The sequence below is a fragment of the Scyliorhinus torazame genome, chromosome 7 (genome assembly GCF_047496885.1).
Source record: "Scyliorhinus torazame isolate Kashiwa2021f chromosome 7, sScyTor2.1, whole genome shotgun sequence".
Lineage (NCBI taxonomy): Eukaryota > Metazoa > Chordata > Chondrichthyes > Carcharhiniformes > Scyliorhinidae > Scyliorhinus > Scyliorhinus torazame.
Genome location: NC_092713.1, coordinates 309,687,552 through 309,713,564, shown reverse-complemented (window position 1 = coordinate 309,713,564; position 26,013 = coordinate 309,687,552). Strand labels below are relative to the sequence as shown.

Here is a 26,013-nt window from a genome sequence, read left to right as displayed (position 1 = left end):
GGGGGCTGGAGGTTACGTGACGAAAGTTGTTCAGGTGGGCAAAATCAGACCATTCCTGGCTGTAAAAACAGGCACCGTTGTCACTCATCACCGTGAGCGGTATCCTATGCCTGGCAAACGTTTCTTTGCATGCTTTAATCACCGCCTTCGATGTGAGGTTGGACAGTTTCACCACTTCAGGGTAATTGGAGAAGTAGTCGACCAGGAGGACATAGTCACACCCCTTGGCGTGGAAAAGGTCGACACCGACTTTGGACCATGGGGAGGTCACTATCTCATGTTGCTGCAGAGTTTCTTTGGGTTGAGCTGGCTGAGATTTCTGACATGTGGGGCAGTTTTGACCGTGTTGGCAACGCCCTGGCTGATGCCTGGCTAATAGACTGCCTCTCGAGCTCTGCGTCAACATTTCTCGCCCCCAGGTTACCCTCATGGAGTTGGCCGTGCACCATAGCTTGCATGCTCTGCGTAATCACAATCCTATCGAGCTTCATGAGGATGCCGTCCACCACCATCAGGTCGTCCTTGACGTTGTAAAACTGGGGACACTGTCCCTTCTGCCAGCCATTCGTGAGGTGCTGCATCACACGCTGTAGCAGAGGATCCTTGGCCGTTTCCTCACGAATTTGGATGACCCTCTCATCAGTGGCCGGAAGGTTGGAGGCACACAATTGCACCTGCGCATCGATTTGGCAGACACAGTCAGTTTATTCACACGGTGTGGTGATAGACCTGGAAAGGGCATCTGCAACAATGAGTTCTTTGTCTGGCGTGTAGACAAGTTCAAAGTCAGCGGCATAGCTTGAGAAGGATTCGTTGTAACCGAGGCGTCATGTCATTCAAATCCTTCTGGATTATGTGGACTAGTGGCCTGTGGTCCGTTTCAACCGTGAATTTTGGGAGGCCATACACATAGTCGTGAGATTTGTCAATTCCGGTTCGGAGGCCCAGACACTCCTTCTCGATCTGAGCGTACCGTTGCTCAGTGGGCATCATGGCTCTGGAGGCATACGCAACTGGGGCCCATGAGGAGGAGTCATCCCATTGGAGGAGCACCACCCCAATACCGGCCTGGCTCGCGTCAGTGGATATTTTGGTCTCTTTGGTAGGGTCGAAGAACACCAGAACCGGGGCTGTGGTGAGTTTTGCCCTCAGCTCACGCCATTTGTTTTCATCAGCGGGCAGCCACTGGAATTCCGTCGACTTTTTGACGAGATGGCGGAGGGCTGTGGTGTGTGCCGCCATGTTGGGAATGAACTTCCCGAGGAAGTTGACCACCTCTAGAAAGCGGAGGACCTCCTTTTTGTCCTCTGGGGTCTTCATGGCGTTGATCGCCGAGACCTTGTCGGCATCTGGCCGCGCGCGTTGCTGCGAGATGTGGTCACCAAGGAATTTGATTTCTGATTGACCGAATGAGCACTTGGCTCTGTTGAGTTGGAGGCCATGCTCATGGATTCTGTGGAATACCTGCTTGAGGCGGTCGATGTGTTCTTGAGGAGTTGTGGACCAGATTATGACATCGTCAACATAGACACGCACCCCCTCGATACCCTCCATCATCTGTCCCATGATGCGGTGAAATACCTCTGAGGCAGAGATGATGCATCCGGTTGTAGCAGTAGCGACCGAACGGGGTATTGAATGTGCACAGCTTGCGACTGGTTGCATCCAGCTGTATTTGCCAGAACTCCTTGGAGGCGTCCAGCTTCGTAAAGAGTTTGGCATGAGCCATCTCGCTGGTCAACTCCTCTCGTTTTGGTATCGGGTAATGTGCCTCCTGATGTTGCGGTTTAAATCCTTGGGGTCGATGCAGATTCGAAGCTCCCCTGACGGCTTCTTGACGCAGACCATGGAGCTGACCCAGTCCGTGGGTTCTGTGACCTTCGATATAATGCCCTGGTCCTGGAGGTCCTGTAACTGCTGCTTGAGGCGGTCCTTGAGGGGTGCCGGCACCCGACGTGGTGCGTGGATCACAGGGGTGGCGTTTGGTTTGAGCAGGATTTTGTATTGGTATGGGAGTGTGCCCATTCCGTCGAACACGCTGTGTTACTGCGTGATGGTGTCATCAATTTCAGCCTGGAAGTTCTCATCAGGTGAGGCCGTTGCCTGTGAGGATGACATGGTGTGGACTCGCTGAACCAAGTTCAGGAGTTTGCAGGCCCGAGCACCGAGCAGGGATGCTCTGTCAGGTCCCACAATCTCAAATCGCAGTGTCGCTTTAAATTACTTATTGGAAACTCCGAGTTTGCATGAGCCACTGGCAGCTATGGCATTGCCATTGTAGTCAAGGAGCTGGCAGGCCGGTGGAAGAGTGCTTGGTCTGACGCGGATGGTGTCGAGATCGGATTTGGAGATGAGGTTCGCCAATGCGCCGGTGTCCAGTTTGAACCGGATGCGAGCCTTGTTGACTGTGAGGACAGCACACCACTCGTCGTCGGGATCCACGCTGAGGATCGGGAGGTGCTTCGCTGTCTTGGAGAAAGGCAGCGCATGCTTCGTAATGATGCCCACCCGGTATGGAGATTTGAGGCATGCAGCATCAGGATCGGTTGGGCCGTCGGGGTCGAAGTCTGGCATGGCCTGCTGTATTGAACAGGCGCTCCTGCGCCGCGGCTGGGATCGCTGGATGCTGGGCAGTGGAACAGATCTGCAAAGGGCTGCGTAGTGGCCAAGCTTGCCACACTGTACACACCGTCGTGATTTTGCCGGACATTGCCACTTTAAATGGACGGAGCCACAATTCGGACACCTCATGACGCAAACGTCAGCGCGTTCCGTGCGCCATTGCGCATGCGCAGGGCGGTCGAATGACGTACTCACCTGTGCAGTCTGATCGTCGGTCTCGCCGTCCCCTCGGTCGTGGCGTGCATGCGCAGGGGCCCGGGGAAAGGGCGGGGAATGGCCACTCTCGTCGATACTGAGGCCCTGCATTTGTGCGATGGCCTGCACCCGTTCCGCCTCGTGGGAGGTTAGCTTTGCCGTTTCTGCCGCCCTGATGTGGGAGTACCGATTGTTAGCATGTTCGTGGAGAACGCACGTTTCGATGGTGATGGCGAGGGTGAGCTGCTTGACTTTCAGGAGCTGTTGGCGAAGGGAATCGGAGTGGACCCCGAAAACAATCTGATCCCGGATCATGGAATCAGTGGCCGAGTCATAGTTACATGACTGCGCGAGGATGCGGAGATGGGTCAGAAAGGATTGAAAAGATTCATCCTTACCCTGAAGCCTCTGCTGGAAAACGTACCGTTCAAAGTTTTCATTTACATCAAAGTCGCAGTGGCAGTCGAACGTCAGTAGGACTGTTTTAAATTTTGTCTTGTCTTCGCCTTCAGCGAATGTAAGGGAGTTGTAGATGTGGATGGCGTGGTCCCCGGCTGTGGGGAGGAATAGTGCGATCTTCCTGGCGTCCGATGCGGCCTCTCGGTCGGTGGCTTCTAGATAGAGTTGGAACTTTTGTTTGAAGATCTTCCAATTTGCACCGAGGTTGCTGGCGATGCGGAGGAGGGCGGATGTTTTCCATGTCACCGGATGGCTGTTTGCTGGTCAACGCTGATTCACTCAAGGTAGGTCCGTCAATTTTCAGCATCACTCACTGGTACCATGATGTGTTGGGTAGGCTGGGTTGATGTGGACTGCACTTGATGCAGTGTAGCGAGAGACTGACCTCCAACACTTGATAAGATGCAACACGATTTTATTTAACATCTAAACTATTATACATGTTCAACTGTGGGTTGACACTATGCTGATTTGACTGGAGACCAGATACTAGCCTAACCAGACTTACTAGCTACCACATGGAGCGGGATTCTCCGAAATGGAGGCAGAGTGTTCGCGCCGTCGTGAACGCCGTCGAGGTTCACGACGGCGCGAAACGGCCTCTATCCCGACCGATTCAGGACCCGATAATGGGCTAGGAGCGGCGCCGTGTCATTTACACGCGCCAGGCCTTGGCACCGCGTAAAGGCAGCGCCGCATACATGACGCGGCCGGCGCCGCATAACCGCGCATGTGTGGTTGCCATCCTCTCCGAGTCCGCCCCGCAAGAAGATGTCAGACGGATCTTGCGGGGCTGCGGAAGAAAGGAGGTCCTCCTTCAGAGAGGATGGCCCGACGATCGGTGGGCACCGATCGCGGGCCACACCCCATTTCAGGCCCCCCCGGTGCAGGATCCCCCCCCCCAGCGTTCCCACGTTGTTCCCGCGCTGTTCCCGCCGGCAGCGACCAGGTGTGGACAGCGCCGGTGGGAACCCGCCGTTTTGGGCTGGCCGCTCGGCGCATCCGGGCCTGAGAATAGCAGGGGTGCTGGAGAATCACCATTTTGGGTGTCTCGGGCGATTCTCCGGCCTGCGCCGCGCGGAACTCGGCGGGGCCGTTCTCGCCGCTTGGGAGAATCGCGGGAGGGCGTCGGACCGGCGTCACGGGAAAATTTGGCGACCCAGGCGATTCTCCCAACCGGCGCGGGAGCGGAGCATCGCGCCCATGGTGTTTGCACTGGCCAGCTCACTAACTCTGACTGTCTCAGAGGCTGGGTCCCGAGGGAGCGGGAAAACTGATGCCCTCTGGCTTCATAGTGGTCGTGTCCTGTCTGGTGATTGGCTGCTCTGGTCTGTGTGCTTACTGGTCATCCTGTGTGCCAGTCACTGCCTGTCTGCACTCCATTGCATACATAGATTTCATAGAATTTACAGTGCAGAAGGAGGCCATTCGGCCCATCGGGTCTGCGCAGGCTCTTGGAAAGAGCACCCTACCCAAGGTCAATGCCTCCACCCTATCTCCATAACCCAGTAACCCCACCCAACATTAAGGGCAATTTTGGACACTAAGGGCAATCTATCATGGCCAATCCACCTAACCTGCACATCTTTGGATTGTGGGAGGAAACCGGAGCACCCGGAGGAAACCCACGCACACACGGGGAGGATGTGCAGACTCCGCACAGACAGTGACCCAAGCCGGAATCGAACCTGGGACCCTGGAGCTGTGAAGCAATTGTGCTAACCACTATGCTATCGTGCTGCAGATGTAAATTATGACACAAGACACCATCGAGAATGTCCTTGCCTCTTCCAATAGTGACCATGGGATCTTTTGCATCAACCTAAAAATGTAGTGGGGGTCTAACCCAGAAGGCAGCACCTCCGACAGTGCAGCACTCCCTGTCTGGAAGTATCAGTCTATATTATGGCCTTAAGTCTCGGGAATGGTGCTATGAACTCACTCCTATCTGACCCAGAGATGAGAGTGCTCCCTATTGATCCAGTTAAGTGTCAAATGCATTGTTGTGGGTCTGGAGCCCCATGTGGGACAGGCCAGATAAGCAAGGCAGATTTCTTCCCCTAAAGGATATCAGTGAACCAGGGTTTAATGAAATTTGATGATAGATGATACCGGGCAGCACTGTAGCAGAAGTGGATAGCATTGGAGCTTCACAGCGCCAGGGTCCCAGGTTCGATTCCTTGTTGGGTGACTGTCTGTGCGGAGTCTGCACGTGTTCCCCCTGTCTGCGTGTGTTTCCTCCGGGTGCTCCGGTTTCCTCCCACAGTCCAAAGACGTGCAGGTTAGGTGGATTGACCATGCTAAATTGGCCTTCGTGTCCACAAAGGTTAGATGGGGTTATTGGGTTACGTGGGTAGGGTGGAAGTGAGGGCTTAAGTGGGTCGGTGCAGACTCGATGGGCCGAATGGCTTCCTTCTGCACTGTATGTTCTATGTTCTAGTTTTGTGGTCACCATTACTGAGACTAACTTTCAATTCCGGATTTTATAGATATTGAATCTGAATTCCACAGCTGCCATGGTGGGATTTGATCCAATGTTAAATCTGCGCCTCAGGATTATTAGTCCAGTAACATAAATGGATTGGCCATGATAAATTGCCCTTAGTGTCCAAAATTGCCCTTAGTGTTGGGTGGAGGTGTTGACTTTGGGTAGGGTGCTCTTTCCAAGAGCCGGTGCAGACTCAATGGGCCGAATGGTCTCCTTCTGCACTGTAAATTCAATGATAATCTATGATTAATCTAGGACAAAGGTTCGGCACAACATCGTGGGCCGAAGGGCCTGTTCTGTGCTGTATTTTTCTATGTTCCATTACCATTACACAACCACCTCCCCAAATTAATATACAACTAAATCAAGGGAAGTAAAGTTACGATTTTATTCCCTCAGGCCCATCTTATTGGTAACAGCCAAACTCCATCATTCAAAGGATCGGAATCTACAAACTCTAATGAAGTTCATTGTGTATCTTCTGGTAAGTTTAACCTTCAAGTCAGAAAGATTTAGGAACATTTTAAATATTCCAGCTTAATAAGAATCCATTACCTTACATCTTCTATTGCTTGTTCAAACTATTTTCTTTGAACTTTGAATATTGAGAATCTAAATTGCATTTTAAATATCATTAATTTAAAATTCCTAATCTCCTTGCGCCACACCATTGCTTCATAGAAACATAGAACGATTGACAGTGAGAAAGGAGGCCATTCAGCCCATTGTGTGTGTGGCAGCCGAAAAAGGAGCTCTTGAGGCTAAGTTTACCTTCCAGTATTTGGTCTGTAGCCCTGTCTTTACGACATCTCAGGTTCCTCGCCAAGCTGGTTTAAACCCTCGCCAACAGTACGAGCAAACCCATCAGACATGCTGAGGTTTCATCCATCCAAAGCTGGGCTCAAAAGCCCAGGATTCCTTTGCCACCATCTGCCCAGCTGCGCGTTCAGCTACACTAACCTCCTCTTTCTCCACCCACGAGCGTCTGACACTCAGAATAATCCTTTGAGGTTCTACTTTGAAATTATTTTCCTTCTTCCCTGAGGTTTGCCTGCAGGACCTTGTCCGTCTTTCAAAGCGGGTCGTTTTAAAAAAAGTTCAATTCAAAGGATGTGGGTGTCGCTGGCCAGGCCAACATTTTGTGCCCTTCTAATTGCCCTTGAGAAGGTGGTGGTGAGCTGCCTTCGTGAACCGCTGCAGTCCATGTGGTGTAGGTACACCCACTGTGCTGTTAGGGAGGGAGTTCCAGGATTTGGGCCCAGCGACAGTGAACAAGTGGTGATATATTTCCATGTCAGGGTGGTGAGTGGCTTGGAGGGGACTCACCAGCTGGTGGCATTCCCATGTATCTGCTGCCCTTGATATTGACATGTACAATGATCCCCTTGGGGTGATCGTCAGCAGCCCAGATTCAGTAGCACTAAGGGGGGGGGGGGGCAATTTACCATCCCGGATTCACATCTGTGCTGCACAAACATCTGTCTGCTCCTCCAACTACTTCTGGAGGTATTGTGGCACAGTGATAGTGTCCCTAACTCTGGGCCAGAAGCTGCAACTTCAAGTCCAATGCCAGGACGTTTTGGCCATGGAAGCGCGGTTGAACGGGCTGATAACCACTTTGGGAATCCTTACATTACATTATTCCCCAAAGGGAAAAACGTCCATGAAGATACGCAGTCCAAAAATTGCTTTTGGGTTCAATACAGCCCCCAATCCCAGCCCCGTGTCACTGTCCGTGTGGAGTTTGCACATTCTCCCAGTGCACTAAAGTATTAAAGGCTAAGGAAAGGAAAGCGGAGGATGATAAAAAGAAGAGAGAGCAAGAGTCTACCATTGAAGAACAAGTGAAGCGGATAAAAAGTATTGAAGCTATTGAAAGTGTCTGTGGGCAGCACGGTGGAGCAGTGGGTTAGCCCTGTTGCCTCACGGCGCCGAGGTCCCAGGTTCGATCCCGGCTCTGGGTCACTGTCCGTGTGGAGTTTGCACATTCTCCCCGTGTCTGCGTGGGTTTCGCCCCCACAACCCAAAGATGTGCAGGGTAGGTGGACTGACCACGCAAAATTGCCCCTTAATTGGATAAAATCAATTGGGTACTCTAAATTTAAAAAAAAAGAAAGTGTCTGCTTGGGTCTCACTCCCACAACTCAAAGATGTGCTGTCCCTAACAGCACAGTGGGTGTACCTGCACCTCAGGGACTGCAGCGGTTCAAGAAGGCAGCTCACCACCACCTTCTCAAGGGCAATTAGGGACGGGCAACAAATGCGGGCCTAACCAGCGATGCCCACATCCCATAAGTGAATTTAAAAGGTTGAATGAGTTCTTGTGCCTTCAAGAAAGGAGGGGACGAGTTTGGAGCAAGGGGCAAGTTACACAGGTTTCATAGAGGCATAGTCAGGGAGTTTTACAGCACAGGAAGAGGCCCTTCAGGCGGCCTTCAAGCACCTAATACTGTGATTTAATATGCGGTCAAACAAATTGCACCAATTTGCCATTAAATAGCCGTGTCTTTTAATCTGTTCTGTACTCTGCAGGAAACAGCAGGCAGCCAGTGTGACGATGAGATTTGTGACAACTTCTGCATTGTATTTGACATGAAAGACTTTTCGATGAATAGCATGGATTACCAATTTGTTAAGAACTTAATCTGGTTGCTGTCCAATTATTACCCAGAGCGTTTAGGCATTTGGCTGATCGTTAACCCTCCCGTGCTTTTCAGTGGCTGTTGGGTAATTATACGCAGTTGGTATGTCCTTTTTTCGAAATAAAAACAGCTTTGGGTTGATATACTGTGGCTGGGGTGGGCGTGGGGTGGGGGCTGGGGGTGGGTGGGTGGGTGGGTGGTCGGGCAGGGAAATGCAGGGGTTCCGATCTCACTCCTGCTATAATTAGTGTGGAATCTAATCAAATGAGAGATGGATGACCAGCAGGAGAGGACACAATTATAGTCTTCATGAGAGGAGAAGTGGGCCACTTGCCCCTCAAACCTGCTGTGCCGTTCAATAAAATTGTGGCTGATCTGAATGTGGCCTTAACTCCACTCTCCTACCTGTTCCCCATAAATGCTGCCTCACAGCGCCAGGGAGCCGGGTTCAATTCCAGCTTCGGGTGAGTGTCTGTGTTGAGTTTGCACGTTCTCCCCGTGTCTGCGTGGGTTTCCTCCGGGTGCTCCGGTTTCCCCCCACAGTCCCAAGATGTGCAGGTTAGATGAGGTTACGGGGATAGGGTGGGGGAGTGGTCCTAGGTAGATTGCTCTTTCAGAGGGTCAGTACAAGCTCGATGGGCCAAATAGCCTCCTTCTGCACTGTAGTGATCCTGTGATAACTCTTGACGATCTTGTCAATCAAAACTCAGCCGTGAATATATTCAATGACCCGTCTTCCACAGCTCTCTGGGGAAAGTAATTCCACAGACTAATCATCTTCTGAGAGAAACAATTCCCCCTCATCTCCATCTTGAACAGGAGACCCTTTATTCTGAAACTGTGCTGCCTCGTTCTAGATTCCCCATGAGGGGGAAACATCCTCTCAGCATCCACCCTGTCAAGCCCCTCTCACAATCCTATGTTTTAATCCTTGCTTGCGTGTAGTTTAATGGATAAGTGACTGATCAGGAGCCATCAAGTTAATGTCCCATTTGCTATGGAAAGAGGAAAAAGCTTGCATTTGTATAGCACCTTTCACAATCTCACCACCCTGAAGCACTTTACAGCCATTGAACTACTTTTGAAGTGTAGTCACTGTTGTAATGTAGGAAAAATTCCAATAATTTAGGAACATATGGCTCAGGAGCTGGAGTAGGCCATTCAGCCCCTGGAGCCAACTCCACAATTCAATAATAATAATCTTTATTGTCACAAGTAGGCTTACATTAACACTGCAATGAAGTTACTGTGAAAAGCCCCGAGTCACCACATTCCGGTGCCTGTTGGGGTACACAGAGAGAGAATTCAGAATGTCCAATTCACCTCACAAGCACGTCTTTCGGGACTTACGGGAGGAAACCGGAGCACCCGGAGGAAACCCACGCAGACACGGAGAGAATGTGCAGACCCCGCACAGACAGTGACCCAAGTCATGAATCGAACCTGGGACCCTGGCGCTGTGAAGCAACAGTGCTAACCACTGTGCTACCGTGCCGCCCCATGGCTGATCTGGTTGTAGTCTCAACTCCATTTTCCTACCTGCCCCCACCCACCCACCCACCATTTACCCTCGACTCCCTTGTCTGAAAAAAACCTAACTCCGCCTTGAATCAATTCAGTGACCCAGCCTGCACTGCATTCTGGGGGAGAGAATTCCTCATAGTCAATACCTTCTGAGAGTAAAAAATGCTCCTCCGACCTGCTGAACCGTTCTTCATAAGACAAGCTCTCCCACCAATGAGAGTGAGTTGAGTGAACCTTCGCGAAACTGCTTCTTATGTAATCATATCATTTTTCAAATAAGGAGACCCAAGCTGTACACAGGTGTGGTCTCACCAAGGCCCTGTACAGGTGCATTAAAATTTCCCTACTTCTATATTCCATTCCTCTTGCAATAAAGACCAACATTCCATTTGCCTTCCGCGTCACCTGTTGTACAGCGTACAAACTTTTTTCTGATCAATGTAAGAGGATACGTGGGCAGTGGGTTAGCCCTGTTGCCTCACGGCGCCGAGGTCCCAGGTTCGATCCCGGCTCTGGGTCACTGTCCGTGTGGAGTTTACACATTCTCCCCGTATTTGTGTGGGTTTCACCCCCACAACCCAAAGATGTGCAGGGTAGGTGGATTGGCTATGCTAAATTGCCCCTTCATTGGAAAGAATGAATTGGATACTCTAAATTTTAAAAAAAAGTAAATTTGTCAGTAAAAAGAAAATTTGAGAGGACATACATTCCTCTGTGTTGCAAGGTGTGGCAATCTCTCTCTATTTAAATAGTATACAGCTTTACTATTCTCCCTGTCAATGTGGATAAGATCACATTTTCCCACATTATGCCCCATCTGTCAATTTTTTGACCACTCACTTAACCTGTCTGTATCCCTTTGTAGACTCTCTGAGCTCTTCTTGACAATTTACTTTCCTACCTATCTTGGGAAAATTTCGTTACCATACATTCAATCCCTTCATCCCAAATCATTGATATAGGTAAACAGTTGAGGCCCCAGCACTGATTCCTTGTCAGCCCCAGACTCAGACATTTCCCCTTCAAGCTGAATGTGAAATTCTATTGTGTTATGATCGCTGTCACTTAGAGGCTCCTCTATCATTGCACTTTACCAGGTCGAGAATAACCTGCTCCCTGGTTGGATCTGGAACATACTGTTATAAGAAATTGTCCTGAATACACACTTATGAACTCATTTTCAAGGTTACTCCCGTCTGATTCGTCCAAACTCCATGTAGATTAAAGTCACCCATGATTATTGTGGAATATTTCCCACACTATTTATTTCTTCATGTGTACTCTGTCCTATAGTAGCAACTACTGTTAGTGGCCCTAGAATTCTATCCAAATTGATTCCACATCTTGCTCTTTCGAGTTAAGGTCATCTCTCACTAATATAATAATGACATCTTTTATTAATGGAGCTACTCCGCCACCTTTTTCTACTTTCCTGTCTTTTAAAATGTGAAATACCCTTCAATATTCAAGTCCCAGCCTCAGTCACATTGCAACCATGGGCGCAATTCAGCAGACTGGCGTTAAAGTCCATTGACCATCACATTTAGCTGGGTGTTTCTCTGTTGCTGTAGCGCCAAGAAACGTCCCACTATTCAATGGCACTTTGCCACTTTTACTGGCCCCAGGGAGTTTCTCCCTGCTGAGGCCGCACTTAGAAGGATTTTCTGCTGGCGAGCTGAAGTTCCCCAACAGGAAAGGCTCCTTGCAAACCAGGGCACCATTTTGTCCAGCAGCCCTGATCTTCCCCACACCTCTTTCAGGGACCCCCACCCCCAACTTTTCTGACAGCCCTTTCACCCCCCCCCCCCAACCTTGGAAAGGCTCCCGAGAACCCTCCCCCCACCTCACCCCTTTCTAATTGGCAACAGCCTTCCCAGACCTGACCCCTTGCAGTGCCAGCCTGGCACCCAGACAGTGCCCCTGGAACCCTGGCAGTGCTACCTGGCCACCCTGACAGTGCCAGGGTGGCACAACCAGGATGCCATGCTGGCAGTGCCAAATGTAGCCGGATGCCAGGGAAATGCCAGGTGCCATCCTGCCATGTCCCCGACCACTCAGGGTCTCCAATGGCGTGAGAAACCCCCCAGGGTGCCGTTATGTCTGGTCCACGTTAGGGCAGCACGGTGGTGCAGTGGTTAGCCCTGTTGCCTCACGGCGCTGAGGTCCCAGGTTCGATCCCGGCTCTGGGTCACTGTCCGTGTGGAGTTTGCACATTCTCCCCGTGTCTGCGTGGGTTTCGCCCCCACAACCCAAAAATGTGCAGGGTAGGTGAATTGGCCACGCTAAACTGCCCCTTAATTGGAAAAAATAATTGGGTACTCTAAATTTAAAAAAAAAATGTCTGGTCCACGTTTGTGTGGACCAATACTATATAGCCCCCTGGCGAGGTCTCCCAGGCGCGGCTGTTGACTCCCGGGCGCTGGATGATTCCGGCATCTGGGTATTTAAATGAGCAGTCTTCAATATTCAGATAGAATATCGCCCAGCGAGGGCGGGACACAGATCGCGCCAGGCAGAGCGAGTCGGATGACTCACAATCGGATCGGTACGGAGCCTGATTTGCGACTCCCGCGCGTTTCACCTATTGTGCCCGGATCCGCGCCAGCTGCAACAGGGTCGCTGAATTGTGCCCATGTCTCTGAATTGGCTATCAGGTCACACAAAATTATTCTATCGGTGTCAACAATTCATCCATTTTGTTATGAATGCTGCACGTGTTCGATACAGAGCTGTTAACTCGGTCTTTTTTTTTTACAATTTTTGCAATCTCTGGATTTATCTACTGGAGCACTTGCTCAGTCCCTTCCTGCCACGTTATCATCACCCAATTTGCTACCCCGCACTATTATCTCATTGTTTCTCTTTCATTTACTACAGGTGCAATCTATCGGCCTCGTTGCACCCGACTCGGGTGGTCAGGATCTGGGCAGGGTGGTACCCTGGCACTACCAGCCAAGCACACTGGCAGTGCTGCCTGGGCACCACCCTGGCAATGCCAGGGTGCCCAAGTGGCACTGCCAAGCTGGCAGGGGAAATTTCAGGGTGCCAGGCTGGCAGTGCCAAGGTGCTCTGGTGGCGTCTTGCCCGCACCAGGGATCAGGCCTGGGGTGCCCTACCTGATGAGATAGGGTGCGGGGGCTTGGGTCCCCCTAATTGGTAAGTTGGGGCATTGGGGCATCCAGTGGGCAGCACGGTAGCATTGTGGATAGCACAATTGCTTCACAGCTCCAGGGTCCCAGGTTCGATTCCGGCTTGGGTCACTGTCTGTGCGGAGTCTGCACATCCTCCCCGTGTGTGCGTGGGTTTCCTCCGGGTGCTCTGGTTTCCTCCCACAGTCCAAAGATGTGCAGGTTAGGTGGATTGGCTGTGATAAATTGCCCTTAGTGTCCAAAATTGCCCTTAGTGTTGGGTGGGGTTGCCGGGTTATGGGGATAGGGTGGAAGTATTGACCTTGGGTGGGGTGCTCTTTCCAACAGCCGGTGCGGACTCGACGGGCCGAATGGCCTCCTTCTGCACTGTAAATTCTATGATAATCTATGAGGCTGCGGTGGGCCGTGGTGGTCGAGAGACCGGGGCGCCATTTTATCTCTTCCTGCACTGGCGAGCTGAGCTCATTAGCATCCCGCTAAATGTACCAAAACGGGACTCTGTTCCTTTCAATTAAACCATGCCCTACATTTCTCCTCACATGATCCCTTCCCTCCACCATTTAACTTAAAGCCCTCTAAACCGCCTGAGTTACACAATTCGTCTGAATCGCACACAGTCGAGCTCCCACAGACAGCACTGAGGTTATCAGTTTGAGTGTTTTTTTCCCCACACCTCATTGGTTATTCTCAAGGTCGAGCCCAATCAGGCCAACCAAAGCTCATTCATAAATGATAGGGAACTGCAGCTCCATAGTAACGGAGTCTCCGGCCCTCCGGATGGTCCAAAACCTCAGACTCAACAAGTAATTTATTTTCCAATGTAGGCACCGCTATCATGTTCGCAGCAGCCATGTGTACACAGTGCAATCATCATAGAATTTACAGTGCAGAAGGAGGCCATTCGGCCCATCGAGTCTGCACCGGCTCTTTGAAAGAGCACCCTACCCAAGGTCAACACCTCCACCCTATCCCCATGACCCAGTAACCCCATCCAACAGTAAGGGCAATTTTGGACACGAAGGGCAATTTATCATGGCCAATCCACCTAACCTGCACATCTTTGGACTGTGGGCGGAAACCAGAGCACCCGGAGGAAACCCACGCACACACGGGGAAGATGTGCAGACTCCGCACAGACAGTGACCCAAGCCGGAATCGAACCTGGGACCCTGGAGCTGTGAAGCAATTGTGCTAACCACCATGCTGCCCATTGGCAGAAAATGAAACAAAGCCAGAAAATGAAACAAAGCCTTGAATCTATTTTTGGAGGTATTTGTGATGATGCTGACGAACTCCTCCTCTGCCTGTTTTCAAACAGCAACAATACCTGCATCGGCGATGACGCCTTGGTTTAAATTCTCATCCAGAAGACGACACTTTGGACAGTGCAGCATTCCTTCGGCACTGTGTGGGGAGTGCCAGTGCTGGAGTAAGGCCTTCTTGAGTCAAGAGGTGTCAGAGTTACCAACTGAGCCAAATGGTTTAAAGTGAACATTGCATTTATGTAGCACCTTTCATGCCCTCGGAATGTCCCAACGCACTTTACAGCCAATGAATTACTTTTGAGATGGGGTCACTATTGTAATCTGGGAAATAGAACAACTCTCACAGATAATGTATTTTCAGTGGTGTCGGTTGAAGTGTAAATACTTTGGGTGGGGGGGGGGGGGAATATTCATCATATCCCACTCTCTGGTGGCCCACCTAAATGTTGTAACCAAGTCTCCTGGTGACTCAGAGATGGGAGGGTTACCCACAAACTCAAGGCTAAAGTTTAGTATTAAGCAGAACTGGAACGTGAGCATTTCTGTACTCCACTATTTCAGGTTGGATGAAAATACTGCCAAGAAAGTAATCTTCATCAGTAAACCAGAACAGCTCGCAGAGTACATCCGTCTGGAGGCTTTACCCAGGAATCTGTTTCTGTGACCGTGTAAAGACAAAAGATTCTACTGTGCATAAATTAGCAACAATGGAGATTTGCAATTATACTTACCCAAGACATTTTAAAAGAATACTGTACATTTTAAGAATAAAGTTTGACTTTTTTTGCCTTTTAGTTTATTTTGGCATTCGGCACAAGTGACATAAATTTTACATTGCACCACTGAGTCCCCACCGAATCAATGATTCTGTAAACCATGTCAACACATCAAACAGATCAGAGGATTCGATGACCCATTCAGGCCACCAGCTCTTTTGAAAGAGGTTGTAAAACAGAGTTATTCTTTCACTAGGTGTGGGCTTTGCTGGCAAGTCCAGCATTTGTTACCCATTTCTAATTGCACTGGGACTGAATAGCTCGCCAGGCCATTTCAAAGAGCATTTAAGAGTTAACCACGTTGCTGTGGGTCTGGAGTCACATGTAGGCCAGACCGGGTAAGGGCGGCAGATTTCCTTGCCTAGAGGACATTAGTGAAGCAGGTGGGGTTTTACGATAATCGCTGATGCCATCACTGAGACAAGCTTCCCAATTCCAGATTTTATTAATTGAATTTGAATCCCTCAAGCTGCTGTCGGGGGATTTGAACCAGTGTCCACAGAGCATTAGTCTGGGCCTCTGAATAACTAGCCCAGTGACATTACCACTACCATTACACCAGTATTCCCCCCCCACCCCCCAATCTACCCAATCAATCCCATTCCTTTGGTTCTCACCCCAACTTCTTCCTTTTCAGCAACTTTTAATCCACGCTAACTCCTGCCACCAAACAGAAGCTGTGAGGAACGCTGTACAAATGCACTCAGCCCACAACGTGGCTGGCAGCAACAGTGAATTTTTAAAGAAGTTGTTTTTTTAAAAAAATCTTTTTATTGGCATTTCTCATATTTATAAACAGTTGTATACATATACATCACAGTTTTCTTACCAGCGTTAATTTACTTTATTGTACAGATTTATTTTGTCTTTCTTTTAATTGGCCCTATACACATTTCGCCGCCCTGTGGATTGCCCCAAGCTGCCTCCCCTCTCCCACCTTAAGTTGTTTTGTCTCTGGAGACCACAAAGGCATTTGATTGGCGGGGTGGGCGGTAAGAGAGTATGCAGTAGATGCAACGCACTCCCATTACCGCGATGCATCTGCACACGTGCAGAAGGTGCTCCCTCCAGTGTTGCAGTGAAATATGTTGTACATTGTACATATACATTGCATATGTTGTGTTGCCCTATTATGTATTTTCTTTTATTCCCTTTTCTTCTCATGTACTTAATGATCTGTTGAGCTGCTCGCAGAAAAATACTTTACACTGTACCTCGGTACACGTGACAATAAACAAATCCAATCCAATCCAAATAAACCGTTATCAACACTGCTACCACGATCAGTGCAGGCAGTGTACTGCAGATCACAAACTCGTCACGTTAAAACAAAACCTCCATCTTTTTTTTCCAATGATCGAAAATTGTGCGCGCCCTGGTCAGCAGAGCTTAATCTTCATTGCTGCTGTACCAAATATCAAACGCAAGCCGAACTGAGACCTAGGTTTTGCAATCAGCCTCATTGTAACAAAGGGGGACGATCAACGTGAAAGCTGACTGGGACAATTACAAACCCCGAAACAGAGTTCCACAGTGCAGAAGGAGGCCATTCAGCCCATCGAGCCTGCACCGACCCTTTGAAACACCGCCCTCCCTAGGCCCAAACCACACCCTATTCCTGCAACCCCACCCCAAGGGGCAATTTACCTTTTTTTTAAGTAATTAAATTTAGAGGACCCAATTCTTTTTTTTTCCCCAATTAAGGGGCAATTTAGCGTGGCCAATTCAATTACCAGGCACGTCGGAGACCCACGCAGACACTGGGAGAATGTGCAAACTCCATACGGACAGTGACCCGGGGCTGGGGTCGAACCCGGGTCCTTGGCACCTTGAGGCAGCACTGCTAACCACTATTCCGCCATGTCACCCGTCTAAGGGGCAATTTAGCGTGGCCAATCCACCTAACCTGCACATCTTTGGACCATGGGAGGAAACCGGAGCACCCGGAGGAAACCCAGACACGGTGAGAATGTGCAAACTCCACACAGTCACCCAAGGTCGGAATTGAACCCGGGTCCCTGGTGCTTTGAAGCAGCAGTGCTAACCACTGTGCCATCCTATATACAGAATCCTGTGGTGGGTGTGAAAACAAGAGTCAAATCCCTCAAGTTTCCAAATCTCAATTTTATTATGAAAGAGGCGTATCAAATATTACTCTCTGACATGAATGCAACACAAAGGTTTATACAGAAGTGTATTTTTAAAAATCAATTAGTGTATCAGGTATGATCGGAGTGTGTACAATGTACATTTTTCACAGTATAAAATCGATGCCCAATATTAATAATCAAAGTTATTGACTTGAGATTTATCTCTCATGATTTGTTTCTGTTCCATATCACAACCTACACACACTCCCAGTCCAGTATTCATTCATTTATCAAATTGCCATTGAAACCATTAAAATCCAATGTTTGTGGGACTGGACAATCGGAAATATAGCGTGTCCACCTCTCCAAGATCCACCAGTTGTGATAAACTATCTTTATTAAAATAGATAAGTCTTCCAATTTTCACATTTCACAATAAGCTAGGTTACAGACTCCAGTCTCTCGTATAAATTAATATTTTGATCAAGTCCACACTCATTAAGATTTGCAAACAATAATTCAATGGACTAAAATTCTGCATTAAAATTCACTGACGGCTAATTCTCACTGGCTATTTCTCTCGGGTTTTTAAATCCGCTTATGCATTTCAAGTATTTATCTTACAGATTACGTATGCCAGTCAAGATTTAGTGCTCATTTTGAACGAAGCCCCATTTCCCTTGGTAGGTAGGTAATTAGCCGTAGTCAGTGATGGATCATAGGCACCTCTCTCTATCAGAGACACAATTGGCTATTTAGCTCGAGAGGCACCACTTCCCATTAAGCACAGGACAGGTGAGGAGGCAGGTGCCAGGTGTACCATGGCCAGACTGGGAATTGAACTTTCACCCTTGGCGTTATTCTGACCCACAGTGGCCATGCAGCCAACTGAACTAACTGGTCCCTCCCTTTTTTGTATCCGCTACATAACGTGACAGTAGGAATGAATGGGTTTAAAAAGAAAACACGTTAATCAAATGTAAAACAGACCCAGCTCTGAAATTGGTGTGTGGGGATAACAATGGGTCAAACTGTAATCGCAATCTGTATTGCTGCACCTCCCAAATGCTATTGACACCACCCCCCCCCCCCCGCCATGTGATTTATTAAAAGTTGAACTCTCTTTACGTCAATGGCAATTAGATGGGCAATTCTAACCTGACCCCCCCCCCCCCCCCCCCCCCCACATTGGGGGACCGATGAGTGTAGGTACGATGTTGCGTTTACACCCCTCCGGATTTTAATTTCCACTGGAGTCGTTAGGAAGGATGTAGAAGCAACACCCCTCTCAATCCATTGGGATCCTTGTCCTACGAGTTAAGATTAAAATGTCAACCCTTGGTCTGGGGACTTTCCTCAGGGTGACACGTGGCACAGTGGTTAACACTGCAGCCTCACGGCACTGAGGACCCGGGTTCGAATCCCGGCCCTGGGTCACTGTCCGCGTGGAGCTTGCACATTCTCCCCGTGTCTGCGGGGTTTCACCCCCACAAAAAGATGTGCAGGCTAGGTGGATTGGCCACGCTAAATTGCCTCTTAATTGGAAAAAAATAATTGGGCACTCTAAATTTAGTTTAAAGAAAAGAATTTCCTCATTTTGCTGTCAGTGGGTGTCCCTGCTGCAATCAACAACAAAAGGAGCAACATATGCCTTTAAAAATGCAGTAACATGCTATGGTCCATTGACTTGTTGTTGCTACTACATTCAGTTGATTCGGTACAACTTGAATATTTGTGGCAAGAGAGACACATTGCCAAAACTTTTCACCTTGCACTCATCAGAACAAACCGAAGAATGCCAAATTTCAAACAATCACAATAATTTATACTGCAGGAGAAACGGCTGCCGACTGATTGGCAAGTTGACTGGGTTTGGTTGAGGTGTTGCCATGGAGAAAGTAACAAAGAACTTTAGGCTCTCCAAACAGCTGGGTAATTCAAAAGAAAATGTCATAAGGCTTGGACATATTCCTTTTCTTTTCAGAGAATGGGTCCCTGCCGATGAATGTATGTCGCTTCCAGCAAACATAAATGGGTCACGATACGAGCTCGACTGACCTTAAAAGATAAAATGTTTTGACAACATGCCTCTCTTTTCAGCAATATATTTAGTCTCTTGATTGCATTGTTTGTTGTTACGATTTAGAATTTGCTAAATTTTTGATATTTAATGTAGAACCTCCCCAAACCCCCACCCCCGCCTCTCCCCCAGCTTTCCCTTGTTTTATACCTTTTTTAAAAAAGGTAATGCAACTTCAAGCAAAGGTAAAGTCGGAAGAAAAGCCTAGCACTTCCCCTTTCACCGTATGTGGCTTCAAGCTGGGTGTAAGGTGGCAATTCTCAATGATGGCAAGCAGCAGAGAGCACCAACATTGACCAACAGGGCACTGATCCAGATATTTAAACAGACCAAGTCATTTTTTTTTTTTGCTTAAAGATTCACTGCCTCCCTTGGGAATGGAGAAAGGAGGAAGACAATTAATTTAAGCAAGTTGTACCCACTTGGTGCCAGGGTTGCCAACCTTCCAGGATTGTTATGGAGCCCTAGCCTCCGAGACACTACAACGGGGCAGACCCAGGAGAAAAATCGCCAGGTCATTGAACAAAAATTGGGGGAAGAGAAGTCATCTGACCAACAGTCAGCCACCATCTAATTGGATAGTGGAAGAGTCTATTTGTTTTCCAGTTGGCTCAGAGTACAGACACAATGAGAAATCAATGCCAGGAGTGTGGTTGGAGGTTGGAGATCATTCGTTGGCACCTCCAGAAATATGCCCAATCAGAGTTGGCAACCACGCTTCGTCCCATCAGGAAACAACTAGGAAGAGTGTCAAAAGGGCTTAATTTTTAACTCTTTTCTTCCCTAATCATGATTGAAAATTCAGAATAACTTACTTGGTAATAGTCTTACAGTTCAGACATTGGGCCTCAGTTTAACTAGAACAAACCTCTCCAGCTCAATGGGGCTTTGTGAGTAGGCCCCAAACAAAAATGGTTAAAAAAACAACACTAATTGATGAGGCCCTAGTAACATTTTTATAAAAACTACCTAAAAATTGTCAAGTCGTGTCATTAAGCATATTGAAAATTTTCATTTATATAAAAAACACCTAATACTGCATGTAGAAATGCATGACCCGATAATCATAAGGAACAGTTGGCCATTAAATCTTTAGCTTCTTTGCAGGAGGGGCTTGCAAGTCAATCCTCGAGATGTCTTTGTTGGCAGTGAATGGTATCCTCTCAGTAATTTTCTTTCCAATGGTTTCAACCTGTTGGTGGAATGTAAAGAATGAAAATTTGCATTAACGTCCCCAACACACTGCAGCTCAGCCGAGTCCAAAAGATCCCTTCCAAGTGATTAAGTGAGACCTAGCAGGGTTAACTAGGATCGGAGGCATTTCCCAAGGGCAGATTCAGCAAAACAACAACTTGCATTTAACGTGCTACAGCATCTGTTCAAAGAGTTAGATTTTCTTTAAAAATTTGGAAGGACATTGCATTATTTGGACACTTGGGAACAGACCTAGATTTCTCCAAAATAAAAGGTCACAGTTCACTTTGAACATTCAGATCCACCTTCACCGTTGAGAAAAAGTGGTCTCAATGTGGCCATTTACATTTTTGTCCTGTTTTTGGCAGAAGGCATTAGGTAGCGTTGAGGCTTTCAGGTAAATATTCATCGAGAGAATGCAGAAAGCTAGCATCAATAGTCTGCCCTGCCCAACTCACCCACTTAGTATCCATCAATTCCCCAACTCACCTGATCCAAACATGGAGCTGATGAAAGGCATCAATCCCAATTTTGAATTGTGTGTTTTTCATTCACTCATCCCTCTTACCTGGAAACCTAGATGTTGCAGCTTTTCATGCAGACTGTCCAAAATGCGTCTGCCATCAAAGATAAACGCTGGCTTCAGCATTGCCTTGTAGATCCTCTCGTAGTCCAGCTCCTGAAAGGTGACAAATTTAAGCTAAGATAGAGACAGGATCGACATCAATAGCCCCTTTATATGCATAACATGACGTGTTCAAAACACAACCGACAGGAGACTACAGGACAGACTGTAATCTGACACAGTTGGGTCAGCCTTGAACATGCAGATTTCCCCCAAGGTCACATTCAGGACTTCACCCATACTGGTCACAGACCTTTCCCAACTCAACCATCTCCATTCAAGCTGAAAACAGTGGTGTCACGATATGCAGCACCCAATAAAAACGTCTTGCTCAGGAGGTCTCAAAATGCAGTACAGCCAATAACACATTTTTGACTTTTAGTTACTGTTATAATGCAGGAAATGCAGCAGGCAGTTTGTACACAACACTCCGACAAACAGCAATGTGATCATGACCAGATAAAATGCTCTTTAATGTTCAATGTTGGCCAAGACATCGGAGTTAAATCCTCTTCAATATTGTGGACGTGGGATCTTGAATGTCCTCCAGAAAGGGCAGTCAGGACTTTGGTTTAACTTCTCAGCTGAAAGACGGGACCTCTGACAGCACAGCACTCCCTCAGTACTGACCCTCCGACAGTGCAGCACTCCCTCAGTACTGACCCTCCGACAGTGCAGCACTCCCTCAGTACTGAGTCTCTGACAGTGCAGCACTCCCTCAGTATTGACCCTCTGACAGTGCGGCACTCCCTCAGTACTGACCCTCTGACAGTGTAGCGCTCCCTCAGTACTGACCCTCAGACAGTGCAGCACTCCCTCAGTACTGACCCTCTGAGAGTGCAGCACTCCCTTAGTACTGACCCTCTGAGAGTGCAGCACTCCCTCAGTACTGACCCTCCGACAGTGCAGCACTCCCTCAGTACTGACCCTCCGACAGTGCAGCACTCCCTCAGTACTGAGTCTCTGACAGTGCAGCACTCCCTCAGTACTGAGTCTCTGACAGTGCGGCACTCCCTCAGTACGGACCCTCTGACAGTGCAGCACTCCCTCAGTACTGACCCTCTGACAGTGCGGCACTCCCTCAGTACTGACCCTCCGACAGTGCAGCACTCCCTCAGTACTGAGTCTCTGACAGTGCAGCACTCCCTCAGTATTGACCCTCTGACAGTGCGGCACTCCCTCAGTACGGACCCTCTGACAGTGCAGCACTCCCTCAGTACTGACCCTCTGACAGTGCAGCACTCCCTCAGTACTGACCCTCCGACAGTGCAGCACTCCCTCAGTACTGAGTCTCTGACAGTGCAGCACTCCCTCAGTATTGACCCTCTGACAGTGCAGCGCTCCCTCAGTACTGACCCTCTGACAGTGCAACACTCCCTCAGTACTGACCCTCTGACAGTGCAACACTCCCTCAGTACTAACCCTCTGACAGTGCAGCACTCCCTCAGTACTGACCCTCTGACAGTGCAGCACTCCCTCAGTTCTGACCCTCTGGACAGTGCAGCACTCCCTGAGTACTGACCCTCTGACAGTGCAGCACTCCCTCAGTACTGATCCTCTGACAGTGCAGCGCTCCCTCAGTACTGACCCTCTGGACAGTGCAGCACTCCCTGAGTACTGACCCTCTGACAGTGCAGCACTCCCTCAGTACTGCACTAGAACGTCAGCTCATGAACCTTTGAGCTCCTGTTCTGCAGTGTGACTTGTACCCATAACCACCTGACTCAGAGGTAAGTATACACCAACTGAACCATGGTTGACACACACATGGGAACCCCCGTCCCTGTAGCTTTATAAATAGAGACAGTCCAAAAAGCCAAGTATGGATGCAAAATCGTTATAAAATATTAAATCTTTATCGAGTGCTGTGTCCAATTCTGGGCAGAACAAGACATGAAGACTCTGGAGTGAGCACAGGAGAGATTTATTACAATGGCAGCAAGGACACAATCATCCAATTACTGATCTAAAATAAACGGGAAAGGCTGATTTGGCCCAAAAGGTATTTCTTGGTCTGCCAAATTATTTCATTAAAGCCTATCTATGTTCAGATTTCAAAACACTTCGGGCGCAATTCTCTCCCCCCCCCCCCTCCCATGCCGGGTGGGAGAATCACCGGGGCGCCGCATGAGATTCTCCCCCCCCCCCCACCGGAACCAGCGCCACGCGATTCGCGCCGGCCCGTTCGGAGAATCGCCGTAAATGGCGAGCGGCGATTCTCCGGCCCGGATGGGCCGAGCGCCCGCTACGACACGACAGGTTCCTGCCGGCGCCGTCCACCCCTGGTCGCTGCCGGCGGGAACCCTGCGGCAGGGCAGCCTGTGGGTGAGGTGGGGGGGGGGGGGGGAAAGAGGGGCTCCTTCACCGGGGGAGGCCTCCGATGGGGTCTGGCCCGCGATCGGGACCCACCGATCGGTGGGCCAGCCTCTTACGTAAACACCAATATCGACCTGTGATTCTATACAATTACACCAACATGTTTTCTGGGAGTCAGTTAGCTAGACGGTTAGAATGTGGTTCAGTGCCTCACGGCGTCGAGGTCCCAGGTTCGATCCCGGCTCTGGGTCACTGTCCGTGTGGATTTTGCACATTCTCCCCGTGTTTGCGTGGGTTTCGCCCCCACAACCCAAAGATGTGCAGGGTAGGTGGATTGGCCACGTTAAATTGCCCCTTAATTGGGAAAAAATAATTGGGTACTCTAAATTTTTTAAAAATGTGGTTCAGAATGACACCAACAGTGCAGGTGCATTCTCTGTATTAGCTGTGGGAGCTCATGGAGGCGGTCTCCCTGCCTTGCCCCTCGAGTTATTCATAAACCAACTGTGTTCTCCAATAGGGAGAGAGAGATGCTTGCAGCCCTCTGCAGGCTATGACTGTTTACCTTACCTTATCCCAACACATTTTTAAATACCTAAATGTTTTTAACAGCGTTTTAAATGAACTTTGGACTTCAGATGGAACATTGTGCAGCTCCTCGACCCAACAAGTATCTGGATAAACACATCTCTGATCAGGGCAGGTCAGACTTGGTTGCAACAGGTCTACAGCCAAATAAATCGATTTCTGTGACAATAGACACCATTTGGACCACATGAAACCAAGATCATCAAAGAGGGGCAAAGACAAGCAAGAGGAAAACTAGCAACAGCAGCAGTTATTTCAATACCTTGAACATATCCCATTCTGTACAGATCACTATGGCATGGGCATTCTTACAGGCCTCGTAAGGATCCAAAGACACGGTGACCAAACGTGACACTATAAAAGAAAAAAAAGATTTTGCGTTAAGATATGAAGGACCAGAGAGAGGTAGAGGTTAATTAATATATTTAAGGCAGAGGTAGATAGATTCTTGACTGATAAGGGGGTCAAAGGTTATTGGGGGTAGGCGGAATGTGGAGTTGAGGCCACAATATGATCAGCCATGATCTTGTATTGAATTGTGGAACAGGCTCGAGAGGCCTACTCCTGCTCCTAATCATACAATTTACAGTGCAGAAGGAGGCCATTCGGCCCATCGAGTCTGCGCCGGCTCTTGGAAAGAGCACCCTACCCAAGGTCAACACCTCCACCCTATCCCCATAACCCAGCAACCCCACCCAACACAAAGGGCAATTTTGGACACGAAGGGCAATTTATCATGGCCAATCCACCTAACCTGCACATCTTTGGACTGTGGGAGGAAACCGGAGCACCCGGAGGAAACCCGCGCAGACACGGGGAGAATGTGCAGACTCCGCACAGACAGTGACCCAAGCCGGAATCGAACCTGGGACCCTGGAGCTGTGAAACAATTGTGCTATCCACAATGCTACCGTAATGCATATGTAATCTGTATTTCGTAGTATGTTTCATAACCTCAGGACATCCCAAAACATTTAAAAGACAATGAATTCATTTCTGAGGTGTAGTTACGATGAGTGGTCAATTTATGCATAGTATTATGCCCCTAAGAGGGCAGTGTGACAATGACCAGAAAGCCTGTTTCAAAGATGTTAGTTGAGGGATAAATATCAGCCAGGACACTTGCATAAACTGTTGTTTAAAATATCGGTGATGGACTCTTCCATCCACCGAAGAAAGCAGATGGTGCTTTGGTTTAACACGTTGGCCAGAACTTCCCAGCCCTTTACGTCAGCGGGATTTTCCAGACCCCCGAACAACTGTAAACTCTATGATAATCTATGAGCAGCAAGGGGTGCGTTTGGGAAACCCCGTTGACAATGGTGGAGCAGGAGATCCTGCCACCGGCCAAAAGCCTACGTCTCCGACGCCACGTGTCTAAAAGACAACGGGGTGGATTCTCCGTTTTTGGGACTATGTTCCCACGCCGTCGTGAAAACTGTGGTCTTTTAAGCCAGGAAAACTGGCATCAAAAGGCCACTGATTCACCGCCTTACAGGGGGCTAGCAGGCAGCTGTCGTGGAGTTCGCAGCTCCAGCTGCCAATATGCCCCCCCCCCCCCACTTCCGGGTCAGGGGCCGCGCTGCGCCACGCTCCATGGCGGACCTGGACAGCCGAAATAGTGGCCCGCATCGGCCACTCGCCCGAGGCCCCCCCCCTGCCCTCCGATCGGCCCACCCCTGACCGTGGTGGCCCCGGACTGAGTCTGCAGCCGCCACGCGAGTATCACGGGCGGTGGGGACCAGATTAGAACCGCGCCGTCGGGAATTCGGCCGGCCGGAGATGGAGGATAGCGGGGCGGGCCTCAGGCAATGGCCTGAGGTGGCGGATACTCGGCGTTGCATACTCCACGAGTACGCACTTTTCAGGAGGGGGAGCGGAGAATAGCGGAACCGGCGCTGGTCCCGATTTGTGTGGGGAAAACGGATTCTCCGCCCCGTCGACGAGCGTGATTTTGGTGTTGGGGTGTGGAGAATCCAACATCTCTGGCAGTGCAGCAC

The 26,013-nt window shown here is 49.2% G+C and overlaps 2 protein-coding genes across 2 annotated transcripts in view; one reads left to right on the top strand and one right to left on the bottom strand.

Annotated features, from left to right (window-relative positions):
* Positions 1 to 15,143, top strand: part of LOC140427497 (uncharacterized) — a 30,562-nt gene extending 15,419 nt beyond the window's left edge. Inside the window, exons 5-7 of the mRNA XM_072513006.1 lie at positions 6,164 to 6,248; positions 8,297 to 8,508; positions 14,906 to 15,143. Of these exons, the coding sequence (XP_072369107.1) occupies positions 6,164 to 6,248; positions 8,297 to 8,508; positions 14,906 to 15,008 (400 nt within the window). The 3' untranslated portion in view covers positions 15,009 to 15,143. The remainder of the gene's footprint in view (positions 1 to 6,163; positions 6,249 to 8,296; positions 8,509 to 14,905) is intronic.
* A 2,086-nt stretch (positions 15,144 to 17,229) lies between these two features.
* The window catches only part of LOC140427177 (UDP-glucose 6-dehydrogenase-like), a 48,588-nt gene continuing 39,804 nt past the window's right edge, over positions 17,230 to 26,013 (bottom strand). The window contains exons 10-12 of the mRNA XM_072512753.1: positions 24,276 to 24,367; positions 21,053 to 21,163; positions 17,230 to 20,482 (exon numbers count right to left, since the gene is read on the bottom strand). Coding sequence (XP_072368854.1) covers positions 20,375 to 20,482; positions 21,053 to 21,163; positions 24,276 to 24,367 — 311 coding nt within the window. The 3' untranslated portion in view covers positions 17,230 to 20,374. The remainder of the gene's footprint in view (positions 20,483 to 21,052; positions 21,164 to 24,275; positions 24,368 to 26,013) is intronic.